Genomic DNA, 25,000 nt, shown 5'->3' with positions numbered 1-25,000 from the left:
CTGGCCTAGACTAGACTAAACTGGATTAAACTAGACTAACCTGGACTAGACTGGACTTGAGTAGACTGGACTAGAGTGGCTAGACAGGAGTAGACTGGACTAGACAGGTGAAGACTGGACTAGAATGACTAGAGTAGACTGGACTTGAGTCGGCTGGACTAGACTGGCTAGACAGGAGTAGACTGGACTAGACAGGAGTAGACTGGACTATATTAGACTGGACTAGAGTAAACTGGACTAGAGTAGAGTAGACTGGACTAGAGTAGACTAGACCAGCTAGACAGAAGTAGACTGGACTAGACAGGAGTAGACTAGACTAGACCGGACTAGACTGGACTTGTCTAGACTGTACTATAGTAGACTGGACTATAGTAGACTGGATTAGACTGGACTATAGTAGACTGGGCTATAGTAGGCTGGACTAGACTGGCCTAGACTAGACTAAACTGGATTAAACTAGACTAACCTGGACTAGACTGGACTAGAGTAGACTGGACCAGACTGGATTAGACTGGACTGGTTTGGATGAGACTAGACTCGACTGGACTAGACTGGACTAGAGTAGACTGGACTAGACTGGATTAGACTGGACTGGTTTGGATGAGACTAGACTCGACCGGACTAGACTGGACTAGACTAAACTGGATTGGGCTAGACCGGACTAGACTAAACTGGATTAAACTAGACTAACCTGGACTAGACTGGACTAGAGTAGACTGGACCAGACTGGATTAGACTGGACTGGTTTGGATGAGACTAGACTCGACTGGACTAGACTGGACTAGAGTAGACTGGACTAGACTGGACTAGAGTAGACTGGACCAGACTGGATTAGACTGGACTGGTTTGGGATGAGACTAGACTACTGACTAGACTGGACTAGACTGGACTAGACTGGACTAGAGACTGGGCTAGACTGGATTAGACTGGACTGGTTTGGATGAGACTAGACTGGACTAGACTGGACTAGAGTAGACTGGGCTAGACTGGATTAGACTGGACTGGTTTGATGAGACTAGACTCGACCGGACTAGACTGGACTAGACTAAACTGGATTGGGCTAGACCGGACTAGACTAGACAGGACAGGACTAGACCAGACCAGACTGGACTGGGCTAGAGGCTCCAAGGATAAAGTAACCTCTCATATGAATACTAGCTAGCTGCTGAATCTGGCACATTTATGGAAAATGTATTGATGTGTATTGTCTTTGTCAAATACATCTAATAATACATCTCTCTCTCTCTCTCTCTCTCTCTCTCTCTCTCTCTGTCTCTGTCTCTCTCCCTCTCTCTGTCTCTCTCTCCCTCCCTCTCTCTGTCTCTCTCTCTCCCTTCTCTCTCTCTCTCTCTTCTTCTCTCTCTCTGTCTGTCTCTCTCTCTCTCTTTCTTCCCTCTCTCTCTCTCTCTCTCTCTGTCTCTCTCTCTCTCTCTCTCTCTCTCTCTCTCTCTCTCTCTCTCTCTCTCTCTCTCTCTCTCTCTGTCTCTGTCTCTGTCTCTGTCTCTCCCTATCCCTCTCTCTGTCTCTCTCTCTCTCTCTCTCTCTCTCTCTCTCTCTCTCTGTCTCTCGCTCTTTCTTCTCACTCTCTGTATCTCTCTCTCCCTATCCCTCTTTGTGTCTCTATATCTCTCTCTCTCTCCCCTATCCCTCTCTCTCTCTGTCTATCTCTCTCTATGTCTCTCTGTCTCTCTCTCTCTTTCTTCTCTCTCTCTCTTTTCTTCTCTCTCTCCCTATCCCTCTCTCTCTCTCTGTCTCTCTCTCTTTCTCTCTGTCTCTCTCTTTCTCTCTCTCTCTCTCTCTCTCTCTCTCTCTCTCTCTCTCTCTCTCTCTCTCTCTCTCTCTCTCTCTCTCTCTCTCTCTCTCTCTCTCTCTCTCTCTCTCTCTCTCTCTCTCTCTCTCTCTCTCTCTCTCTCTCTCTCTCTCTTCCCTCTCTCTCTCTCTCTCTCTCTCTCTCTCTCTCTCTCTCTCTCTCTCTCTCTCTCTCTCTCTCTCTCTCTCTCTCTCTCTCTCTCCCTCTCCCCCTCTCTCTCTCTCCATCCTCCCCAGGTTTCGTCAGTGGTGTCAGAGAGTGATAACTCACAAGATGTTTGATCACATAATCCTCCTTTTCATCTTCCTCAACTGCATCACCATCGCTCTGAGAGACCAGACATACAGACACACAGTACAGTAAGACCATCACTCTGGAGAGACCAGACATACAGACACATAGTACAGTTTGACCATCACTCTGGAGAGACCAGAAACACAGTAGAGTAAGACAATCACTCTGGAGAGACCAGACACACAGTACAGTAAGACCATCACTCTGGAGAGACCAGACACACAGACACACAGTACAGTAAGACCATCACTCTGGAGAGACCAGACACACAGTACAGTAAGACCATCACTCTGGAGAGACCAGACATACAGACACACAGTACAGTAAGACCATCACTCTGAGAGACCAGACACACAGACACACAGTACAGTAAGACCATCACTCTGGAGAGACCAGACACAAGGTACAGTCAGACAATCACTCTGGAGAGACCAGACACACAGTACAGTAAGACCATCACTCTGGAGAGACCAGACACACAGACACACAGTACAGTCAGACCATCACTCTGGAGAGACCAGTCACACAGTACAGTAAGACCATCACTCTGGAGAGACCAGACACACAGAAACACAGTAGAGTAAGACAATCACTCTGGACAGACCAGACACACAGTACAGTAAGACCATCACTCTGGAGAGACCAGACACACAGACACACAGTACAGTAAGACCATCACTCTGGAGAGACCAGACACACAGTACAGTAAGACCATCACTCTGGAGAGACCAGACATACAGACACACAGTACAGTAAGACCATCACTCTGGAGAGACCAGACACACAGACACACAGTACAGTAAGACCATCACTCTGGAGAGACCAGACACAAGGTACAGTCAGACAATCACTCTGGAGAGACCAGACACACAGTACAGTAAGACCATCACTCTGGAGAGACCAGACACACAGACACACAGTACAGTCAGACCATCACTCTGGAGAGACCAGTCACACAGTACAGTAAGACCATCACTCTGGAGAGACCAGACACACAGACACACAGTACAGTAAGACAATCACTCTGGACAGACCAGACACACAGTACAGTAAGACCATCACTCTGGAGAGACCAGACACACAGACACACAGTACAGTAAGACCATCACTCTGGAGAGACCAGACACACAGTACAGTCAGACCATCACTCTGGAGATACCAGACACACAGACACACAGTACAGTAAGACCATCACTCTGGAGAGACCAGACACACAGTACAGTCAGACCATCACTCTGGAGAGACCAGACACACAGTACAGTAAGACCATCACTCTGGAGAGACCAGACACACAGTACAGTCAGACCATCACTCTGGAGAGACCAGACACACAGTACAGTAAGACCATCACTCTGGAGAGACCAGACACACAGTACAGTCAGACCATCACTCTGGAGAGACCAGACATACAGTACAGTCAGACCATCACTCTGGAGAGACCAGACACACAGACACAGTACAGTCAGACCATCACTCTGGAGAGACCAGACACACAGACACAGTACAGTAAGACCATCACTCTGGAGAGACCAGACATACAGACACACAGTACAGTAAGACCATCACTCTGGAGAGACCAGACATACAGACATATAGTACAGTATGACCATCACTCTGGAGAGACCAGACACACAGTACAGTAAGACCATCACTCTGGAGAGACCAGACACACAGACACACAGTACAGTCAGACCATCACTCTGGAGAGACCAGACACACAGTACAGTAAGACCATCACTCCGGAGAGACCAGACACACAGACACACAGTACAGTAAGACCATCACTCTGGAGAGACCAGACACACAGTACAGTCAGACCATCAGTCTGGAGAGACCAGACATACAGACACACAGTACAGTAAGACCATCACTCTGGAGAGACCAGACACACAGTACATTAAAACCATCACTCTGGAGAGACCAGACACACAGTACAGTCAGACCATCACTCTGGAGAGACCAGACACAGAGATACACAGTACAGTCAGACAATCACTCTAGAGAGCAGACATACAGACACAAAGTATAGTAAGACCATCTCTCTGGAGAGACCAGACATACAGACACAGAGTACAGTAAGACCATCACTCTGGAGAGACCAGACACACAGTACAGTAAAACCATCACTCTGGAGAGACCAGACACACAGTACAGTAACACCATCACTCTGGAGAGACCAGACACACAGACACACAGTACAGTAAGACCATCACTCTGGAGAGACCAGACACACAGACACACAGTACAGTAAGACCATCACTCTGGAGAGACCAGACACACAGTACAGTCAGACCATCACTCTGGAGAGACCAGACACACAGACACACAGTAGAGTAAGACCATCACTCTGGAGAGACCAGACATACAGACACACAGTACAGTAAGACCATCACTCTGGAGAGACCAGACACACAGTACAGTCAGACCATCACTCTGGAAAGACCAGACACACAGACACACAGTAGAGTAAGACCATCACTCTGGAGAGACCAGACATACAGACACACAGTACTGTATGTCTAGCTGTTTTCACAGGAAGCTAGATAGTCTAACCCTGTGTGTTGTGTTTTCACAGGAAGCTAGATAGACTAACCCTGTGTGTGTGTGTGTTGTGTTTTCACAGGAAGCTAGATAGACTAACCCTGTGTGTTGTGTTTTCACAGGAAGCTAGATAGACTAACCCTGTGTGTGTGTGTGTTGTGTTTTCACAGGAAGCTAGATAGACTAACCCTGTGTGTGTGTGTGTGTTGTGTTTTCACAGGAAGCTAGATAGACTAACCCTGTGTGTGTGTGTGTTGTGTTTTCACAGGAAGCTAGATAGACTAACCCTGTGTGTGTGTGTTGTGTTTTCACAGGAAGCTAGATAGACTAACCCTGTGTGTGTGTGTGTTGTGTTTTCACAGGAAGCTAGATAGACTAACCCTGTGTGTGTGTGTGTTGTGTTTTCACAGGAAGCTAGATAGACTAACCCTGTGTGTGTGTGTGTTGTGTTTTCACAGGAAGCTAGATAGACTAACCCTGTGTGTGTGTGTGTAGTGTTTTCACAGGAAGCTAGATAGACTAACCCTGTGTGTGTGTGTGTGTGTTTAGTTAAGTGTTTTCACAGGAAGCTAGATAGACTAACCCTGTGTGTGTGTGTTGTGTTTTCACAGGAAGCTAGATAGACTAACCCTGTGTGTGTGTGTGTTGTGTTTTCACAGGAAGCTAGATAGACTAACCCTGTGTGTGTGTGTTGTGTTTTCACAGGAAGCTAGATAGACTAACCCTGTGTGTGTGTAACACATTTTCACAGGAAGCTAGATAGACTAACCCTGTGTGTGTGTGTGTTGTGTTTTCACAGGAAGCTAGATAGACTAACCCTGTGTGTTGTGTTTTCACAGGAAGCTAGATAGACTAACCCTGTGTGTGTGTGTGTGTTGTGTTTTCACAGGAAGCTAGATAGACTAACCCTGTGTGTGTGTGTGTTGTGTTTTCACAGGAAGCTAGATAGACTAACCCTGTGTGTGTGTGTGTTGTGTTTTCACAGGAAGCTAGATAGACTAACCCTGTGTGTGTGTGTGTGTGTTGTGTTTTCACAGGAGCTAGATAGACTAACCCTGTGTGTGTGTGTGTTGTGTTTTCACAGGAAGCTAGATAGACTAACCCTGTGTGTGTGTGTGTTGTGTTTTCACAGGAAGCTAGATAGACTAACCCTGTGTGTGTGTGTTGTGTTTTCAGGAGAGAGTGTTCCTCAGTGTGTCCAACCATATCTTCACTGTGATCTTCATAGCAGAGATGACCGTTAAGGTTAGTTTAGTTAAGGTAACACATTTAGTTAAGGTTAGTTTAGTTAAGGTAACACATTTAGTTAAGGTAACACATTTAGTTAAGGTAACACATTTAGTTAAGGTAAGGTAACACATTTAGTTAAGGTAACACATTTAGTTAAGGTAACACATTTAGTTAAGGTAACACATTTAGTTAAGGTAAGGTAACACATTTAGTTAAGGTAACACATTTAGTTAAGGTAACACATTTAGTTAAGGTAAGGTAACACATTTAGTTAAGGTAAGGTAACACATTTAGGTAAGGTAACACATCCTGTTAAGGTAACACATTTAGTTAAGGTAACACATTTAGTTAAGGTAACACATTTAGTTAAGGTAACACATTTAGTTAAGGTAAGGTAACACATTTAGTTAAGGTAACACATTTAGTTAAGGTAAGGTAACACATTTAGTTAAGGTAAGGTAACACATTTAGTTAAGGTAACACATTTAGTTTAGGTAAGGTAACACATTTAGTTAAGGTAAGGTAACACATTTTGTTAAGGTAACACATTTAGTTAAGGTAACACATTTAGTTAAGGTAACACATTTAGTTAAGGTAACACATTTAGTTAAGGTAACACATTTAGTTAAGGTAAAACATTTAGTTAAGGTAACACATTTAGTTAAGGTAACACATTTAGTTAAGGTAACACATTTAGTTAAGGTAAGGTAACACATTTAGTTAAGGTAACACATTTAGTTAAGGTAAGGTAACACATTTAGTTAAGGTAACACATTTAGTTAAGGTAACACATTTAGTTAAGGTAAAACATTTAGTTAAGGTAAGGTAACACATTTAGTTAAGATAAGGTAACACATTTAGTTAAGGTAACAATTTAGTTATTTAGTTAAGGTAACACATTTAGTTAAGGTAAGGTAACACATTTAGTTAAGGTAACACATTTACTGTGTGTGTGTGTGTGTGTGTGTGTGTGTGTGTGTGTGTGTGTGTGTGTGTGTGTGTGTGTGTGTCTGTGTGTCTGTGTGTGTGTGTGTGTGTGTGTCTGTGTGTGTATAGGTGGTAGCCCAGGGTCTGTACTCAGGTGAAGCAGTCTATCTGAAGAGCAGCTGGAATGTTCTGGATGGACTGTTGGTGTTTGTATCTCTGCTGGACATTCTGGTTTCCATAGCATCCGCCGGCGGTAACCGTATCCTAGGAATCCTCAGAGTGCTGCGACTCCTGCGTACCCTTTCAGGTGTGTGATGTAACGTGTGTTTGTACTGTACCTTGTGAAAACAATTTAACTAATTAATAACACCCTTGTCTTTCTGCCTTCGATACTAGTGGGACTTGTCTCTCCCTGCTGTCTGTTGACTGTCACGTCAGCTTGTCTCTCCTAGCTGTCTGTTTACTGTCACGTCAGCTTGTCTCTCCTAGCTGTCTGTTTACTGTCACGTCAGCTTGTCTCTCCTAGCTGTCTGTTTACTGTCACGTCAGCTTGTCTCTCCTAGCTATCTGTCACGTCAGCTTGTCTCTCCTAGCTATCTGTCACGTCAGCTTGTCTCTCCTACCTGTCTGTCACGTCAGCTTGTCTCTCCTAGCTGTCTGTCACGTCAGCTTGTCTCTCCTAGCTGTCTGTTTACTATCACGTCAGCTTGTCTCTCCTAGCTGTCTGTTTACTATCACGTCAGCTTGTCTCTCCTAGCTGTCTGTCACGTTAGCTTGTCTCTCCTAGCTGTCTGTTTACTGTCACGTCAGCTTGTCTCTCCTAGCTGTCTATTTACTGTCACGTCAGCTTGTCTCTCCTAGCTGTCTGTCACGTCAGCTTGTCTCTCCTAGCTATCTGTCATGTCAGCTTGTCTCTCCTAGCTGTCTGTTTACTGTCATGTCAGCTTGTCTCTCCTAGCTGTCTGTTTACTGTCACGTCAGCTTGTCTCTCCTAGCTATCTGTCACGTCAGCTTGTCTCTCCTAGCTGTCTGTCACGTCAGCTTGTCTCTCCTAGCTGTCTGTTTACTGTCACGTCAGCTTGTCTCTCCTAGCTGTCTGTTTACTGTCACGTCAGCTTGTCTCTCCTAGCTGTCTGTTTACTGTCACGTCAGCTTGTCTCTCCTAGCTGTCTGTCACGTCAGCTTGTCTCTCCTAGCTGTCTGTCACGCCAGCTTGTCTCTCCTAGCTGTCTGTCACGTCAGCTTGTCTCTCCTAGCTGTCTGTTTACTGTCACGTCAGCTTGTCTCTCCTAGCTGTCTGTCACGTCAGCTTGTCTCTCCTAGCTGTCTGTCACGCCAGCTTGTCTCTCCTAGCTGTCTGTCACGTCAGCTTGTCTCTCCTAGCTGTCTGTCACTTCAGCTTGTCTCTCCTAGCTGTCTGTCACGTCAGCTTGTCTCTCCTAGCTGTCTGTCACGTCAGCTTGTCTCTCCTAGCTGTCTGTTTACTGTCACGTCAGCTTGTCTCTCCTAGCTGTCTGTCACGTCAGCTTGTCTCTCCTAGCTGTCTGTTTACTGTCACGTCAGCTTGTCTCTCCTAGCTGCCTGTTTACTGTCACGTCAGCTTGTCTCTCCTAGCTGTCTGTTTACTGTCACGTCAGCTTGTCTCTCCTAGCTGTCTGTTTACTGTCACGTCAGCTTGTCTCTCCTAGCTGTCTGTCACGTCAGCTTGTCTCTCCTAGCTGTCTGTCACGTCAGCTTGTCTCTCCTAGCCATCTGTCACGTCAGCTTGTCTCTCCTAGCTTTCTTTCACTTCAGCTTGTCTCTCCTAGCTGTCTGTCACGTCAGCTTGTCTCTCCTAGCTGTCTGTCACGTCAGCTTGTCTCTCCTAGCTGTCTGTTTACTGTCACGTCAGCTTGTCTCTCCTAGCTGTCTGTCACGTCAGCTTGTCTCTCCTAGCTGTCTGTTTACTGTCACGTCAGCTTGTCTCTCCTAGCTGCCTGTTTACTGTCACGTCAGCTTGTCTCTCCTAGCTGTCTGTTTACTGTCACGTCAGCTTGTCTCTCCTAGCTGTCTGTCACGTCAGCTTGTCTCTCCTAGCTGTCTGTCACGTCAGCTTGTCTCTCCTAGCCATCTGTCACGTCAGCTTGTCTCTCCTAGCTGTCTGTCACGTCAGCTTGTCTCTCCTAGCTGTCTGTTTACTGTCACGTCAGCTTGTCTCTCCTAGCTGTCTGTTTACTGTCACGTCAGCTTGTCTCTCCTAGCTGTCTGTCACGTCAGCTTGTCTCTCCTAGCTGTCTGTCACTTGTCTCTCCTAGCTTGTCTCTCCTTGTCTCTCCTAGCTGTCTGTCACGTCAGCTTGTCTCTCCTAGCTGTCTGTTTACTGTCACGTCAGCTTGTCTCTCCTAGCTGTCTGTTTACTGTCACGTCAGCTTGTCTCTCCTAGCTGTCTGTCACGTCAGCTTGTCTCTCCTAGCTGTCTGTCACGTACTGTCAGCCTAGCCATCTGTCTCTCCTAGCTTGTCTCTGTAGCTGTCTGTCACGTCAGCTTGTCTCTCCTAGCTGTCTGTTTACTATCACGTCAGCTTGTCTCTCCTAGCTGTCTGTTTACTATCACGTCAGCTTGTCTCTCCTAGCTGTCTGTCACGTTAGCTTGTCTCTCCTAGCTGTCTGTTTACTGTCACGTCAGCTTGTCTCTCCTAGCTGTCTGTCACGTCAGCTTGTCTCTCCTAGCTATCTGTCATGTCAGCTTGTCTCTCCTAGCTGTCTGTTTACTGTCACGTCAGCTTGTCTCTCCTAGCTGTCTGTTTACTGTCACATCAGCTTGTCTCTCCTAGCTATCTGTCAGTCAGCTTGTCTCTCCTAGCTGTCTGTCACGTCAGCTTGTCTCTCCTAGCTGTCTGTTTACACGTCAGCTTGTCTCTCCTAGCTGTCTGTTTACTGTCACGTCAGCTTGTCTCTCCTCCTGTCTGTTTACTAGCTATCTGTCACGTCAGCTTGTCTCTCCTAGCTATCTGTCACGTCAGCTTGTCTCTCCTAGCTGTCTGTTTACTGTCACGTCAGCTTGTCTCTCCTAGCTGTCTGTCACGTCACTTGTCTCTCCTAGCTATCTGTCACGTCTCTCTCTCCTAGCTATCTGTTTACTTGTCTCTCCTAGCTATCTGTCACGTCAGCTTGTCTCTCCCTAGCTGTCTGTCACATCAGCTTGTCTCTCCTAGCTATCTGTCACGTCAGCTTGTCTCTCCTAGCTATCTGTCACGTCCAGCTTGTCTCTCCTAGCTGTCTGTCACATAGCTTGTCTCTCCTAGCTGTCTGTCAGCTTGTCTCTCCTAGCTGTCTGTTTACTGTCACGTCAGCTTGTCTCTCCTAGCTGTCTGTTTACTGTCACGTCAGCTTGTCTCTCCTAGCTGTCTGTCACGTCAGCTTGTCTCTCCTAGCTATCTGTCACGTCAGCTTGTCTCTCCTAGCTGTCTGTTTACTGTCACGTCAGCTTGTCTCTCCTAGCTGTCTGTTTACACGTCAGCTTGTCTCTCCTAGCTGTCTGTTTACTGTCACGTCAGCTTGTCTCTCCTAGCTATCTGTCACGTCAGCTTGTCTCTCCTAGCTATCTGTCACGTCAGCTTGTCTCTCCTAGCTGTCTGTCACATCAGCTTGTCTCTCCTAGCTATCTGTCACGTCAGCTTGTCTCTCCTAGCTATCTGTCACGTCAGCTTGTCTCTCCTAGCTGTCTGTCACATCAGCTTGTCTCTCCTAGCTGTCTGTCACGTCAGCTTGTCTCTCCTAGCTGTCTGTTTACTGTCACATCAGCTTGTCTCTCCTAGCTGTCTGTTTACTGTCACGTCAGCTTGTCTCTCCTAGCTGTCTGTCACGTCAGCTTGTCTCTCCTACCTATCTGTCACGTCAGCTTGTCTCTCCTAGCTGTCTGTTTACTGTCACGTCAGCTTGTCTCTCCTAGCTGTCTGTTTACTGTCACGTCAGCTTGTCTCTCCTAGCTGTCTGTTTACTGTCACGTCAGCTTGTCTCTCCTAGCTATCTGTCACGTCAGCTTGTCTCTCCTAGCTATCTGTCACGTCAGCTTGTCTCTCCTAGCTATCTGTCTGCTATGCTAGTTGTTCAGGATAGGAATGTTTGCTAAATTACTAAAATGTTACAGGTGTGTGTGTGTGTGTGTGTGTGTGTGTGTGTGTGTGTGTGTGTGTGTGTGTGTGTGTGTGTGTGTGTGTGTGTGTGTGTGTGTGTGTGTGTGTGTGTGTGTGTGTGTGTGTGTGTGTGTGTGTGTGTGTGTGTGTGTGTGTGTGTGTTGCAGGGTGATCAGTCGAGCCCCCGGTCTGAAGCTGGTAGTAGAGACTCTGATCACGTCTCTGAGACCCATCGGAAACATCGTCCTCATCTGCTGCGGCTTCTTCATCGTGTTTGGAATACTGGGAGTACAGGTAACAGACAGAGACAGAAAGACAGAGACAGACAGCGAGAGAGAGAGACAGCGAGAGAGAGAGAGACAGCGAGAGAGAGAGAGACAGCGAGAGAGAGAGAGACAGCGAGAGAGAGAGAGACAGCGAGAGAGAGACAGACAGCGAGAGAGAGAGAGAGAGAGAGAGCGACAGAGAGGAAGAGAGAGAGAGAGAGACAGCGAGAGAGAGAGAGAGAGACAGCGAGAGAGAGAGAGAGAGAGAGAGAGAGAGAGAGAGAGAGAGAGAGAGAGAGAGAGAGAGAGAGAGAGAGAGAGAGAGAGAGAGAGAGAGAGAGAGAGAGACAGAGAGAGAGAGACAGAGAGAGAGAGACAGAGAGAGAGAGACAGAGAGAGAGAGAGAGAGAGAGAGACAGAGAGAGAGAGAGACAGAGAGAGAGAGAGACAGAGAGAGAGAGAGACAGAGAGAGACAGAGAGAGACACAGACTCACACAGACAGACAGACAGGCTGCAATTTAGTCTTATAGTCTGTGGTTGAGTTTGTGTGTGTGTGTGTTTCTCTCTGTGGTTTCTTGTGTGTGGTGTAGCTTTTCAAGGGTAAGTTCTTCCACTGTGAGGGGGCGGACGTGAGGAACGTGACCAATAGGACTGACTGTCTCCGTGCCGGCTACCGGTGGACACGACGCAAATACAACTAACCTGGGACAGGTATAACCTGGGACAGGTACCCAGAAACACACACACACACACACACACACACACACACACACACACACACACACACACACACACACACACACACACACACACACACACACACACACACACACACACACACACACACTGGATTCTTTAATCTTTGAGCTTTTTCCAATGTAAACATATGGATCCCAATAACGCCCTTTGAATTGGAATTAATCGAACTGAATTGAAATGAATTGAAATGAATCGAACTGAATTGAAATTAATTGAAATGAATCGAACTGAATTGGAATGAATTTAAATGAATCGAAATGAATTGAAATGAATCGAACTGAATTGGAATGAATTGAAATGAATCGAACTGAATTGGAATGAATTGAAATGAATCGAACTGAATTGGAATTAATTGAAATGAATTGAAATGAATTGGAATTAATTGAAATGAATCGAACTGAATTGGAATTAATTGAAATGAATTGAACTGAATTGGAATGAATTTAAATGAATTTAATTTAATTGAAATTAATTGTATTGGAATGAATGTAAATGAATTTAAATAAATTTAAATGAATTTAAATTAATTGAATTAAAAGAAGTTGAGGAAAGGAGAGGTCTGAGTTATATCTTCTTTTCACCTTTCTGTCTGTCTGTCTGTCTGTCTGTCTGTCTGTCTGTCTGTCTGTCTGTCTGTCTGTCTGTCTGTCTGTCTGTCTGTCTGTCTGTCTGTCTGTCTGTCTGTCTGTCTGTCTGTCTGTCTGTCTGTCTGTCTGTCTGTCTGTCTGTCTGTCTGTCTGTCTGTCTGTCTGTCTGTCTGTCTGTCTGTCTGTCTGTCTGTCTGTCTGTCTGTCTGTCTGTCTGTCTGTCTGTCTGTCTGTCTGTCCAGGCGTTGATGTCTCTGTTTGTCCTGTCCTCTAAAGACGGGTGGGTCAGCATCATGTATGACGGACTGGACGCCGTTGGGGTAGACCAGCAGGTACACACACACACACACACACACACACACACACACACACACACACACACACACACACACACACACACACACACACACACACACACACACACACACACACACACACACACACACACACACACACACACCTCAACAGGTATTCAACCGTCTTGGCGATATCCGTGTTTGGCTGTATGTATATATATATGGTCTGTTTTGGTAGTCCCCACATAGTACTGCTATATATATATATATATATATATATATATATAGTCTGTTCTGGTAGTCCCCACATAGTACTGCTATATATATATATATATGGTCTGTTCTGGTAGTCCCCACATAGTACTGCTACAGGCCTCTGGTAGTCCCCACATAGTACTGCTACAGGCCTCTGGTAGTCCCCACATAGTACTGCTACAGGCCTCTGGTAGTCCCCACATAGTACTGCTACAGGCCTTTGGTAGTCCCCACATAGTACTGCTACAGGCCTCTGGTAGTCCCCACATAGTACTGCTACAGGACTCTGGTAGTCCCCACATAGTACTGCTACAGGCCTCTGGTAGTCCCCACATAGTACTGCTACAGGCCTCTGGTAGTCCCCACATAGTACTGCTACAGGCCTCTGGTAGTCCCCACATAGTACTGCTACAGGCCTCTAGATCTGTTCTGGTAGTCCCCACATAGTACTGCTACAGGCCTCTAGGTCTGTTCTGGTAGTCCCCACATAGTACTGCTACAGGCCTCTAGGTTTGTTCTGGTAGTCCCCACATAGTACTGCTACAGGCCTCTGGTAGTCACCACATAGTACTGCTACAGGCCTCTGGTAGTCCCCACATAGTACTGCTACAGGCCTCTGGTAGTCACCACATAGTACTGCTACAGGCCTCTGGTAGTCCCCACATAGTACTGCTACAGGCCTCCAGGTCTGTTCTGGTAGTCCCCACATAGTACTGCTACAGGCCTCTAGGTCTGTTCTGGTAGTCCCCACATAGTACTGCTACAGGCCTCTGGTAGTCCCCACATAGTACTGCTACAGGCCTCTGGTAGTCCCCACATAGTACTGCTACAGGCCTCTGGTAGTCCCCACATAGTACTGCTACAGGCCTCTGGTAGTCCCCACATAGTACTGCTACAGGCCTCTGGTAGTCCCCACATAGTACTGCTACAGGCCTCTGGTAGTCCCCACATAGTACTGCTACAGGCCTCTGGTAGTCCCCACATAGTACTGCTACAGGCCTCTGGTAGTCCCCACATAGTACTGCTACAGGCCTCTGGTAGTCCCCACATAGTACTGCTACAGGCCTCTGGTAGTCCCCACATAGTACTGCTACAGGCCTCTGGTAGTCCCCACATAGTACTTCTACAGGACTCTGGTAGTCCCCACATAGTACTGCTACAGGCCTCTGGTAGTCCCCACATAGTACTGCTACAGGCCTCTGGTAGTCCCCACATAGTACTGCTACAGGCCTCTGGTAGTCCCCACATAGTACTGCTACAGGCCTCTGGTAGTCCCCACATAGTACTGCTACAGGCCTCTGGTAGTCCCCACATAGTACTGCTACAGGCCTCTGGTAGTCCCCACATAGTACTGCTACAGGACTCTGGTAGTCCCCACATAGTACTGCTACAGGCCTCTGGTAGTCCCCACATAGTACTGCTACAGGCCTCTGGTAGTCCCCACATAGTACTGCTACAGGCCTCTGGTAGTCCCCACATAGTACTGCTACAGGCCTCCAGTACAACAGTAGAACCAATACGTCCTGATGAGTGTTGTGGCAGTACAACAGTAGAACCAATACGTCCTGATGAGTGTTGTGGCAGTACAACAGTAGAACCAATAAGTACTTTTCTCTCTGTTTCTGATATTGTGGTTTATCTTCGTCCTCCAGCCGGTGAGGAACCACAACCCGTGGATGCTCCTGTTCTTCATCTCCTTCCTCCTCATCGTCAGTTTCTTCGTCCTCAACATGTTCGTGGGCGTCTGTTCGTGGAGAACTTCCACAAGTGTCGTCAGGACCAGGAGGAAGAGGAGGCCAAGGCCCGGGAGGAGAAGAGAGCCAAGAGAGCAGAGAAGAGGAGGAGGAGTAAGAGGGAGGGAGGGAGGGAGGGAGGGAGGGAGGGAGGGAGGGAGGGAGGGAGGGAGGGAGAGGAGGGAGGGAGGTAGAGGAGGGGGGAGGGAGAGGAGGCCAAGGCCCGGGAGGAGAAGAGAGCCAAGAGAGCAGAGAAGAGGAGGAGGAGTAAGAGGGAGGGAGGGAGGGAGGGGAGTGAAAGAGAGGGAGGGAGGGAGGGAGGGAGGGAGGGAGGGAGGAGAAGAGAGCCAAGAGAGCAGAGAAGAGGAGGAGGAGTAAGAGGGAGGGAGGGAGGGAGGGGAGTGAAAGAGAGGGAGGGAGAGGGAGGGAGGGAGGGAGGGAGGGAGGGAGGGAGGGAGGAGGGAGGGGTGAAAGAGGGAGGGAGGGAGGGAGGGAGGGAGGGAGGGAGGAGTGAAAGAGGGAGGGAGGGAGGGAGGGAGGGAGGGAGGGAGGGAGGGAGGGAGGAGAAGAGAGCCAAGAGAGCAGAGAAGAGGAGGAGGAGTAAGAGGGAGGGAGGGAGGGAGGGAGGGAGGGAGGGAGGGGGAGGGAGGGAGGAGTGAAAGAGGGAGGGAGGGAGGGAGGGAGGGGAAGAGAGCCAAGAGAGCAGAGAAGAGGAGGAGGAGTAAGAGGGAGGGAGGGAGGGAGGGGAGTGAAAGAGAGGGAGGGAGGGAGGGAGGGAGGGAGGGAGGGAGGGGGAGGAGAAGAGAGCCAAGAGAGCAGAGAAGAGGAGGAGGAGTAAGAGGGAGGGAGGGAGGGAGGGAGGGAGGGAGGGAGGGATGGAGGGAGGGAGGGGGGAGGGAGGGAGGAGTGAAAGAGGGAGGGAGGGAGGGAGGGAGGGAGGGAGGGAGGGAGGGAGGGAGGGAGGGAGGGAGGGAGAAGAGAGCCAAGAGAGCAGAGAAGAGGAGGAGGAGTAAGAGGGAGGGAGGGAGGGAGGGAGTGAAAGAGAGGGAGGGAGGGAGGGAGGGAGGGAGGAGGGAGGGAGGGAGGGAGGGAGGGAGGGAGGGAGGGAGGGAGGGAGGGAGGAGAAGAGAGCCAAGAGAGCAGAGAAGAGGAGGAGGAGGAGTAAGAGGGAGGGAGGGAGGGAGGGAGGGAGGGAGGGAGGGGGAGGGAGGGAGGAGTGAAAGAGGGAGGGAGGGAGGGAGGGAGGGAGGGAGGGAGGAAGAGAGCCAAGAGAGCAGAGAAGAGGAGGAGGAGTAAGAGGGAGGGAGGGAGGGAGGGGAGTGAAAGAGAGGGAGGGAGGGAGGGAGGGAGGGAGGGAGGGAGGGGGAGGGAGGGAGGGAGGGAGGGAGGGAGGGAGGGGGGAGGGGGAAAAGATAGGGAGGGAGGGAGGGAGAGAGGGTGGGAGGGAGGGAGGGAGGGAGGGAGGGAGGGAGGAGGAAAGAGGGAGGGAGGGAGGGAGGGAGGGAGGAGAAGAGAGCCAAGAGAGCAGAGAAGAGGAGGAGGAGTAAGAGGAGGGAGGGAGGGAGGGAGTGAAGGAGGGAGGGAGGGAGGGAGGGAGGGAGGGAGGGAGGAGAAGAGAGCCAAGAGAGCAGAGAAGAGGAGGAGGAGTAAGAGGGAGGGAGGGAGGGAGGGAGGAAAGAGAGGGAGGGAGGGAGGGAGGGAGGGAGGGAGGGAGGGAGGGAGGGAGGGAGGGAGGGAGGGAGGGAGGGAGGAGAAGAGAGCCAAGAGAGCAGAGAAGAGGAGGAGGAGTAAGAGGGAGGGAGGGAGGGAGGGAGGAAAGAGAGGGAGGGAGGGAGGGAGGGAGGGAGGGAGGGAGGGAGGGAGGAGTGAAAGAGGGAGGGAGGGAGGGAGGGAGGGGAAGAGAGCCAAGAGAGCAGAGAAGAGGAGGAGGAGTAAGAGGGAGGGAGGGAGGGAGGGAGGGAGGGAGGGAGGGGGAGGGGGAGGGAGGGAGGAGTGAAAGAGAGGGAGGGAGGAGTGAAAGAGGGAGGGAGGGAGGGAGGGAGGGAGGGAGGGAGGGAGGGAGGAGAGAGAGCCAAGAGAGCAGAGAAGAGGAGGAGGAGTAAGAGGGAGGGAGGGAGGGAGGGGAGGAAAGAGAGGGAGGGAGGGAGGGAGGGAGGGAGGGAGGGGGGGAGGGAGGGGGAGGGAGGGAGGAGGAAAGAGAGGGAGGGAGGGAGGGAGGGAGGGAGGGAGGGAGGGAGGGAGGGAAGAGAGCCAAGAGAGCAGAGAAGAGGAGGAGGAGTAAGAGGGAGGGAGGGAGGGAGGGAGGGAGGGAGGGAGGGGAAGAGAGCCAAGAGAGCAGAGAAGAGGAGGAGGAGTAAGAGGGAGGGAGGGAGGGAGGGAGGGAGGGAGGGAGGGAGGGAGGGAGGGAGGGAGGGGAAGAGAGCCAAGAGAGCAGAGAAGAGGAGGAGGAGTAAGAGGGAGGGAGGGAGGGAGGGAGTGAAAGAGAGGGAGGGAGGGAGGGAGGGAGGGAGGGAGGGAGGGAGGGAGGGAGGGGGGAGGGGAGGAAAGATAGGGAGGGAGGGAGGGAGAGAGGGTGGGAGGGAGGGAGGGAGGGAGGGAGGGAGGAGGAAAGAGGGAGGGAGGGAGGGAGGGAGGGAGGGAGGGAGGAGAAGAGAGCCAAGAGAGCAGAGAAGAGGAGGAGGAGTAAGAGGGAGGGAGGGAGGGAGGGAGGGAGGGAGGGAGGGGGGAGGGAGGGAGGAGGAAAGAGGGAGGGAGGGAGGGAGGGAGGGAGGGGAAGAGAGCCAAGAGAGCAGAGAAGAGGAGGAGGAGTAAGAGGGAGGGAGGGAGGGAGGGAGGGAGGGAGGGAGGGAGGGGAGGGGGGGAGGGAAAGAGAGGGAGGGAGGGAGGGAGGGAGGGAGGGGAGGGAGGGAGGGAGAGGGAGGGAGGGAGGGAGGGAGGGAGGGAGGGAGGGAGGGCGGGAGGGAGGGGAAGAGAGCCAAGAGAGCAGAGAAGAGGAGGAGGAGTAAGAGAGAGGGAGGGAGGGAGGGGGAGGAGGGAGGGAGGGAGAGAGGGTGGGAGGGAGGAGAGGAGAGCCAAGAGAGCAGGGAGGGAGGGAGGGAGGGAGGGAGGGGGAGGGAGGGAGGGAGGGAGGGAGAGAGGAGAGCCAAGAGAGCAGGGAGGGGAGGGAGGGAGGGAGGGAGGGAGGGAGGGAGGGAGGGAGGGAGGGAGGGAGGGAGGGAGGGAAGACATGTTGCTCCTGAGTTTGGTGTGACACATACTGTTTCCTACACACACACACACACACACACACACACACACACACACACACACACACACACACACACACACACACACACACACACACACACACACACACACACACACACACACACACACACACACACACACACACACACCCCTCTATCTGCAGTCTGTCATCGTGTTCAGTGACATAAACTTCTGGCAAACAGAGACGCTTTTCTGGCCAAAGACACCTTGAGATGGTGATGGAGAGGATGGAACTCCTGAGGCAGCAGTTTCATCTACACACACACACGCACACAGACACACACACACAAGCACACACACACACAGTCACACACAGTCACACACACACACACACACACGCACACGCACACGCACACGCACACACACAGTCACACGCACACACAACTCTCTGGCAGTAACTTCATCGATGACCTCATACCAGAAGGAGATTTTTTTACTGTTGTCCCTGAGACCTGATCTACAGACGACCAGTTTAATGACCAGGTTTCTCTGTGTGTCTGTAACAGAGGCCCAGGAGAGGCCCAGTTTAATGACCAGGTTACTCTGTGTGTCTGTAACAGAGGCCCAGGAGAGGCCCAGTTTAATGACCAGGTTACTCTGTGTGTCTGTAACAGAGGCCCAGGAGAGGCCCAGTTTAATGACCAGATTTCTCTGTGTGTCTGTAACAGAGGCCCAGGAGAGGCCCAGTTTAATGACCAGGTTACTCTGTGTGTTGTAATAGAGGCCCAGGAGAGACCCAGTTTAATGACCAGGTTTCTCTGTGTGTCTGTCACAGAGGCCCAGGAGAGGCCCAGTTTAATGACCAGGTTACTCTGTGTGTCTGTAATAGAGGCCCAGGAGAGGCCCAGTTTAATGACCAGGTTACTCTGTGTGTCTGTAATAGAGGCCCAGGAGAGGCCCTACTATGCAGACTACTCCCCGGTGCGTCTCACCATCCACACGTTGTGCACCAGCCACTACCTGGACCTCTTCATCACCGTCATCATCGCTACCAACGTCCTCACCATGAGCATGGAGCACTACAACCAGCCGCAGGTAACTATAGCAACCGCACTAAGATACAAACAGCTCCAGGTAACTATAGTAACCACACTACAATATAACCAGCCACCGGTAACTATAGCAACCACACTGCAGTAGAAACAGCCCCAGGTTACTATAGTAACCACACTACAATACAACCAGCCACAGGTAACTATAGCAACCTCACACACTGGTAGCCATAGCAACCACAAAGTTAACTAGGCCAATCTTGTACCTATAGCAACAAGTGTGTGTGTGTGTGTGTGTGTGTGTGTGTGTGTGTGTGTGTGTGTGTGTGTGTGTGTGTGTGTGTGTGTGTGTGTGTGTGTGTGTGTGTGTGTGTGTGTGTGTGTGTGTGTGTGTGTGTGTGTGTGTGTCTTCCAGTATCTGGAGGAGGGGTTGAAGTATTGTAACTACGTCTTCACTCTGGTGTTTGTTATCGAGACGGTCCTCAAACTCATCGCCTTCGGGCTGAGACGCTTCTTCAAGGAGAGGTAACGCACTGACGCACACTGCACACACACACACACACTGCACACACACACACTGCATACACACACACACACACACACACACACTGCATACACACACACACACACACACACACACACACACACACACACACACACACACACACACACACACACACACACACACACACACACACACACACACACACACACACACCTGCATACACACACAACACACTTTCAATACTCTATGTGGATACACAATGAAACGTTCTCTGTGTAGGTGGAACCAGCTGGACCTGGCCATCGTGTTGTTGTCCGTGATGGGCATCACTCTGGAGGAGATTGACCTCAACGCGTCACTGCCCATCAACCCCACCATCATACGCATCATGAGAGTACTGAGGATCGCTAGAGGTACACACACACACACACACACACACACACACACACACACACACACACACACACACACACACACACACACACACACACACACACACACACACACACACACACACACACACACACACACACACACACACACACACACACACACACACACACACACACACACACACTCCCTCAGTAATACGTGTACAGGGGCTTTTATTGACAATTACATGAAGTTGATGCAAAGAGTCAATATTTGCAGTGGTGACCCTTCTTTTTCCAGACCTCTGCAATCCGCCCTGGCACGTTGTCAATTAACTTCTGGGACACATCCTGACTGATGGCATTACATTTACATTACATTTAAGTCATTTAGAAGACGCTCTTATCCAGAGCGACTTACAAATTGGTGCATTCACCTTATGACATCCAGTGGAACAGTCACTTTACAATAGTGCATCTAAATCTTAAAGGGGGGTGGGGGGTGAGAGGGAATACTTATCCTATCCTAGGTATTCCTTAAAGAGGTGGGGTTTCAGGTGTCTCCGGAAGGTGGTGATTGACTCCGCTGTCCTGGCGTCGTGAGGGAGTTTGTTCCACCATTGGGGGGCCAGAGCAGCGAACAGTTTTGACTGGGCAGAGCGGGAGCTGTACTTCCTCAGTGGTAGGGAGGCGAGCAGGCCAGAGGTGGATGAACGCAGTGCCCTTGTTTGGGTGTAGGGCCTGATCAGAGCCTGGAGGTACTGAGGTGCCGTTCCCCTCACAGCTCCGTAGGCAAGCACCATGGTCTTGTAGCGGATGCGAGCTTCAACTGGAAGCCAGTGGAGAGAACGGAGGAGCGGGGTGACGTGAGAGAACTTGGGAAGGTTGAACACCAGACGGGCGGCGGCGTTCTGGATGAGTTGAAGGGGTTTAATGGCACAGGCAGGGAGCCCAGCCAACAGCGAGTTGCAGTAATCCAGACGGGAGATGACAAGTGCCTGGATTAGGACCTGCGCCGCTTCCTGTGTGAGGCAGGGTCGTACTCTGCGGATGTTGTAGAGCATGAACCTACAGGAACGGGCCACCGCCTTGATGTCAATTAACTTCTGGGCCACATCCTGACTGATGGCATGCTGTCAATTACGTTCTGGGCCACATCCTGACTGATGGCATGCTGTCAATTACCTTCTGGGCCACATCCTGACTGATGGCATGCTGTCAATTACCTTCTGGGCCACATCCTGACTGATGGCATGCTGTCAATTACCTTCTGGGCCACATCCTGACTGATGGCATGCTGTCAATTACCTTCTGGGCCACATCCTGACTGATGGCATGCTGTCAATTAACTTCTGGGCCACATCCTGACTGATGGCATGCTGTCAATTACCTTCTGGGCCACATCCTGACTGATGGCATGCTGTCAATTACCTTCTGGGCCACATCCTGACTGATGGCATGCTGTCAATTACCTTCTGGGCCACATCCTGACTGATGGCAGCCCATTCTTGCATAATCAATGCTTGAAGTTTCAGAATTTGTGGGTGTTTGTCCACCCGCCTCTTGAGGATTGACCACAAGTTCTCAATGGGATTAAGGTCTGGGGTGTTTCCTGGCCATAAACCCAAAATATTGATGTTTTGTTCCCCGAGCCACTTAGTTATCACTTTTGCCTTATGGAAAGGTGCTCCATCATGCTGGAACAGGCATTGTTCGTCACCAAACTGTTCCTGGATGGTTGGGAGAAGTTGCTCTCGGAGGATGTGTTGTTACCATTCTTTATTCATGGCTGTGTTCTTAGGCAAAATTCTGAGTGAGCCCACTTCCTTGGCTGAGAAGCAACCCCACACATGAATGGTCTCAGGATGCTTTACTGTTGGCATGACACAGGACTGATGGTAGCGCTCACCTTGTCTTCTCCGGACAAGCTTTTTTCAGGATGCCACAAACAATCGGAAAGGGGATTCATCAGAGAAAATTACTTTACCCCAGTCCTCAGCAGTCCAATCCCTGTACCTTTTGCAGAATATCGGTCTGTCCCTGATGTTTTTCCTGGAGAGAAGTGGCTTCTTTGCTGCCCTTCTTGACACCAGGCTTTCCTCCAAAAGTCTTCGCCTCATTGTGCGTGCAGATGCACTCACACCTGCCTGTTGCCATTCCTGAGCACGCTCTGTACTGGTGGTGCCCCGATCCCGCAGCTGAATCAACTTTAGGAGATGGTCCTGGCGCTTGCTGGACTTTCTTGGGCACCCTGAATCCTTCTTTACAACAATTGAAACACTCTCCTTGAATTTCTTGATGATCCGATAAATGGTTGATTTAGGTGCAATCTTACTGGCAGCAATATCCTTGACTGTGAAGCCCTTTTTGTGCAAAGCAATGAGGACGGCACGTGTTTCCTTGAGGGTAACCATGGTTGACAGAGGAAGAACAATGATTCCAAGCACCACCCTCCTTTTGAAGCTTCCAGTCTGTTATTCGAACTCAATCAGCATGACAGAGTGATCTCCAGCCTTGTCCTCGTCAACACTCACACCTGTGTTAACGAGAGAATCACTGACATGATGTCAGCTGGTCCTTTTGTGGCAGGGCAGAAATGCAATGGAAATGTTTTTGGGGGGAATTCGGTTCACTTGCATGGCAACGAGGGACTTTGCAATTAATTGCAATTCATCTGTTCACTCTTCATAACATTCTGGAGTATATGCAAATTGTCATCATACAAACTGAGGCAGCAGACTTTTTGAAAAATAATATTTGTGTCATTCTCAAAACTTTGGGCCACGACTGTATATGTGTACAGTATGTGTTTGGGTCCTTTTCTACAGTTCTAATGGTTCTGTTCTGGTTTCAATACTAATGGGTCTGTTCTGGTTTCAGTTCTAATGGGTCTGTTCTGGTTTCAGTTCTAATGGGTCTGTTCTGGTTTCAATACTAATGGGTCTGTTCTGGTTTCAGTTCTAATGGGTCTGTTCTGGTTTCAGTTCTAATGGGTCTGTTCTGGTCTCTGTTCTAATGGTTCTGGTTTCAGTTCTAATGGGTCTGTTCTGGTTTCAGTTCTAATGGGTCTGTTCTGGTTTCAATACTAATGGGTCTGTTCTGGTTTCAGTTCTAATGGGTCTGTTCTGGTTTCAGTTCTAATGGGTCTGTTCTGGTTTCAGTTCTAATGGGTCTGTTCTGGTTTCAGTTCTAATGGGTCTGTTTGGTTTCTGTCTCCTCAGTGTTGAAGCTTTTGAAGATGGCAACAGGGATGAGGGCTCTACTAGACACTGTAGTTCAGGCCCTGCCTCAGGTAACTATAATATTAATATAATACTGTAGTAGTACTATAGTAATACTGTTGAAGATGGCAACAGGGATGAGGGCTCTACTAGACACTGTAGTTCAGGCCCTGCCTCAGGTAACTATAATATTAATATAATACTGTAGTAGTACTATAGTAATACTGTTGATAGTAATATAATACTGTAGTAGTACTATAGTAATACTGTTGATACTAATATAATACTGTAGTAGTACTATAGTAATACTGTTGAAGATGGCAACAGGGATGAGGGCTCTACTAGACACTGTAGTTCAGGCCCTGCCTCAGGTAACTATAATATTAATATAATACTGTAGTAGTACTATAGTAATACTGTTGAAGATGGCAACAGGGATGAGGGCTCTACTAGACACTGTGGTTCAGGCCCTGCCTCAGGTAACTATAATATTAATATAATACTGTAGTAGTACTATAGTAATACTGTTGAAGATGGCAACAGGGATGAGGGCTCTACTAGACACTGTGGTTCAGGCCCTGCCTCAGGTAACTATAATACCAATATAATACTGTAGTAGTACTATAGTAATACTGTTGATACTAATATAATACTGTAGTAGTACTATAGTAATACTGTTGATAGTAATATAATACTGTAGTAGTACTATAGTAATACTGTTGATACTAATATAATACTGTAGTAGTACTATAGTAATACTGTTGATAGTAATATAATACTGTAGTAGTACTATAGTAATACTGTTGATACTAATATAATACTGTAGTAGTACTATAGTAATACTGTTGTAATACTGTACTGATACTAATATAATACTGTAGTAGTACTATAGTAATACTGTTGATACTAATATAATACTGTAGTAGTACTATAGTAATACTGTTGATACTAATATAATACTGTAGTAGTACTATAGTAATACTGTTGAAGATGGCAACAGGGATGAGAGCTCTACTAGACACTGTAGTTCAGGCCCTGCCTCAGGTAACTATAATATTAATATAATACTGTAGTAGTACTATAGTAATACTGTTGATAGTAATATAATACTGTAGTAGTACTATAGTAATACTGTTGATACTAATATAATACTGTAGTAGTACTATAGTAATACTGTTGATACTAATATAATACTGTAGTAGTACTATAGTAATACTGTTGAAGATCTGTCTGGGTGTTATAATAATCTGTCTGGGTGTTATAATAATCTGTCTGGGTGTTATAATAATCTGTCTGGGTGTTATAATAATCTGGGTGTTATAATAATCTGTCTGGGTGTTATAATAATCTGTCTGGGTGTTATAATAATCTGTCTGGGTGTTATAATAATCTGTCTGGGTGTTATAATAATCTGTCTGGGTGTTATAATGATCTGTCTGGGTGGTATAATAATCTGTCTGGGTGTTATAATAATCTGTCTGGGTGTTATAATAATCTGTCTGGGTGTTATAATAATCTGGGTGTTATAATAATCTGTCTGGGTGTTATAATAATCTGTCTGGGTGTTATAATAATCTGTCTGGGTGTTATAATAATCTGTCTGGGTGTTATAATAATCTGTCTGGGTGGTATAATAATCTGTCTGGGTGTTATAATAATCTGTCTGGGTGTTATAATAATCTGTCTGGGTGTTATAATAATCTGTCTGGGTGTTATAATAATCTGTCTGGGTGTTATAATATTCTGGGTGTTATAATAATCTGTCTGGGTGTTATAATATTCTGGGTGTTATAATAATCTGTCTGGGTGTTATAATATTCTGGGTGTTAT

At 48.6% G+C, this 25,000-nt stretch overlaps 1 protein-coding gene across 1 annotated transcript in view; it reads left to right on the top strand.

Moving 5' to 3' along the window:
* LOC124020997 (voltage-dependent T-type calcium channel subunit alpha-1H-like) overlaps positions 1–23,241 on the top strand; it is a gene marked incomplete at its 3' end in the record, with an annotated part of 212,184 nt that extends 188,943 nt beyond the window's left edge. The window contains 14 exon segments of the mRNA XM_046336312.1: positions 2,047–2,135; positions 2,138–2,169; positions 5,822–5,890; positions 6,932–7,113; positions 11,085–11,211; positions 11,775–11,881; positions 11,883–11,895; positions 12,773–12,862; positions 14,734–14,826; positions 14,829–14,928; positions 18,965–19,116; positions 19,489–19,598; positions 19,858–19,991; positions 23,171–23,241. Of these exon segments, the coding sequence (XP_046192268.1) occupies positions 2,047–2,135; positions 2,138–2,169; positions 5,822–5,890; positions 6,932–7,113; positions 11,085–11,211; positions 11,775–11,881; positions 11,883–11,895; positions 12,773–12,862; positions 14,734–14,826; positions 14,829–14,928; positions 18,965–19,116; positions 19,489–19,598; positions 19,858–19,991; positions 23,171–23,241 (1,369 nt within the window).
* Positions 23,242–25,000: the final 1,759 nt, after the last annotated feature.

The sequence above is a fragment of the Oncorhynchus gorbuscha genome, unplaced genomic scaffold (assembly GCF_021184085.1).
Source record: "Oncorhynchus gorbuscha isolate QuinsamMale2020 ecotype Even-year unplaced genomic scaffold, OgorEven_v1.0 Un_scaffold_1016, whole genome shotgun sequence".
Taxonomy (NCBI): domain Eukaryota; kingdom Metazoa; phylum Chordata; class Actinopteri; order Salmoniformes; family Salmonidae; genus Oncorhynchus; species Oncorhynchus gorbuscha.
The sequence above is the reverse complement of the archived record's forward strand: the minus strand, read 5'-3'. Positions and strand labels throughout refer to the sequence as shown.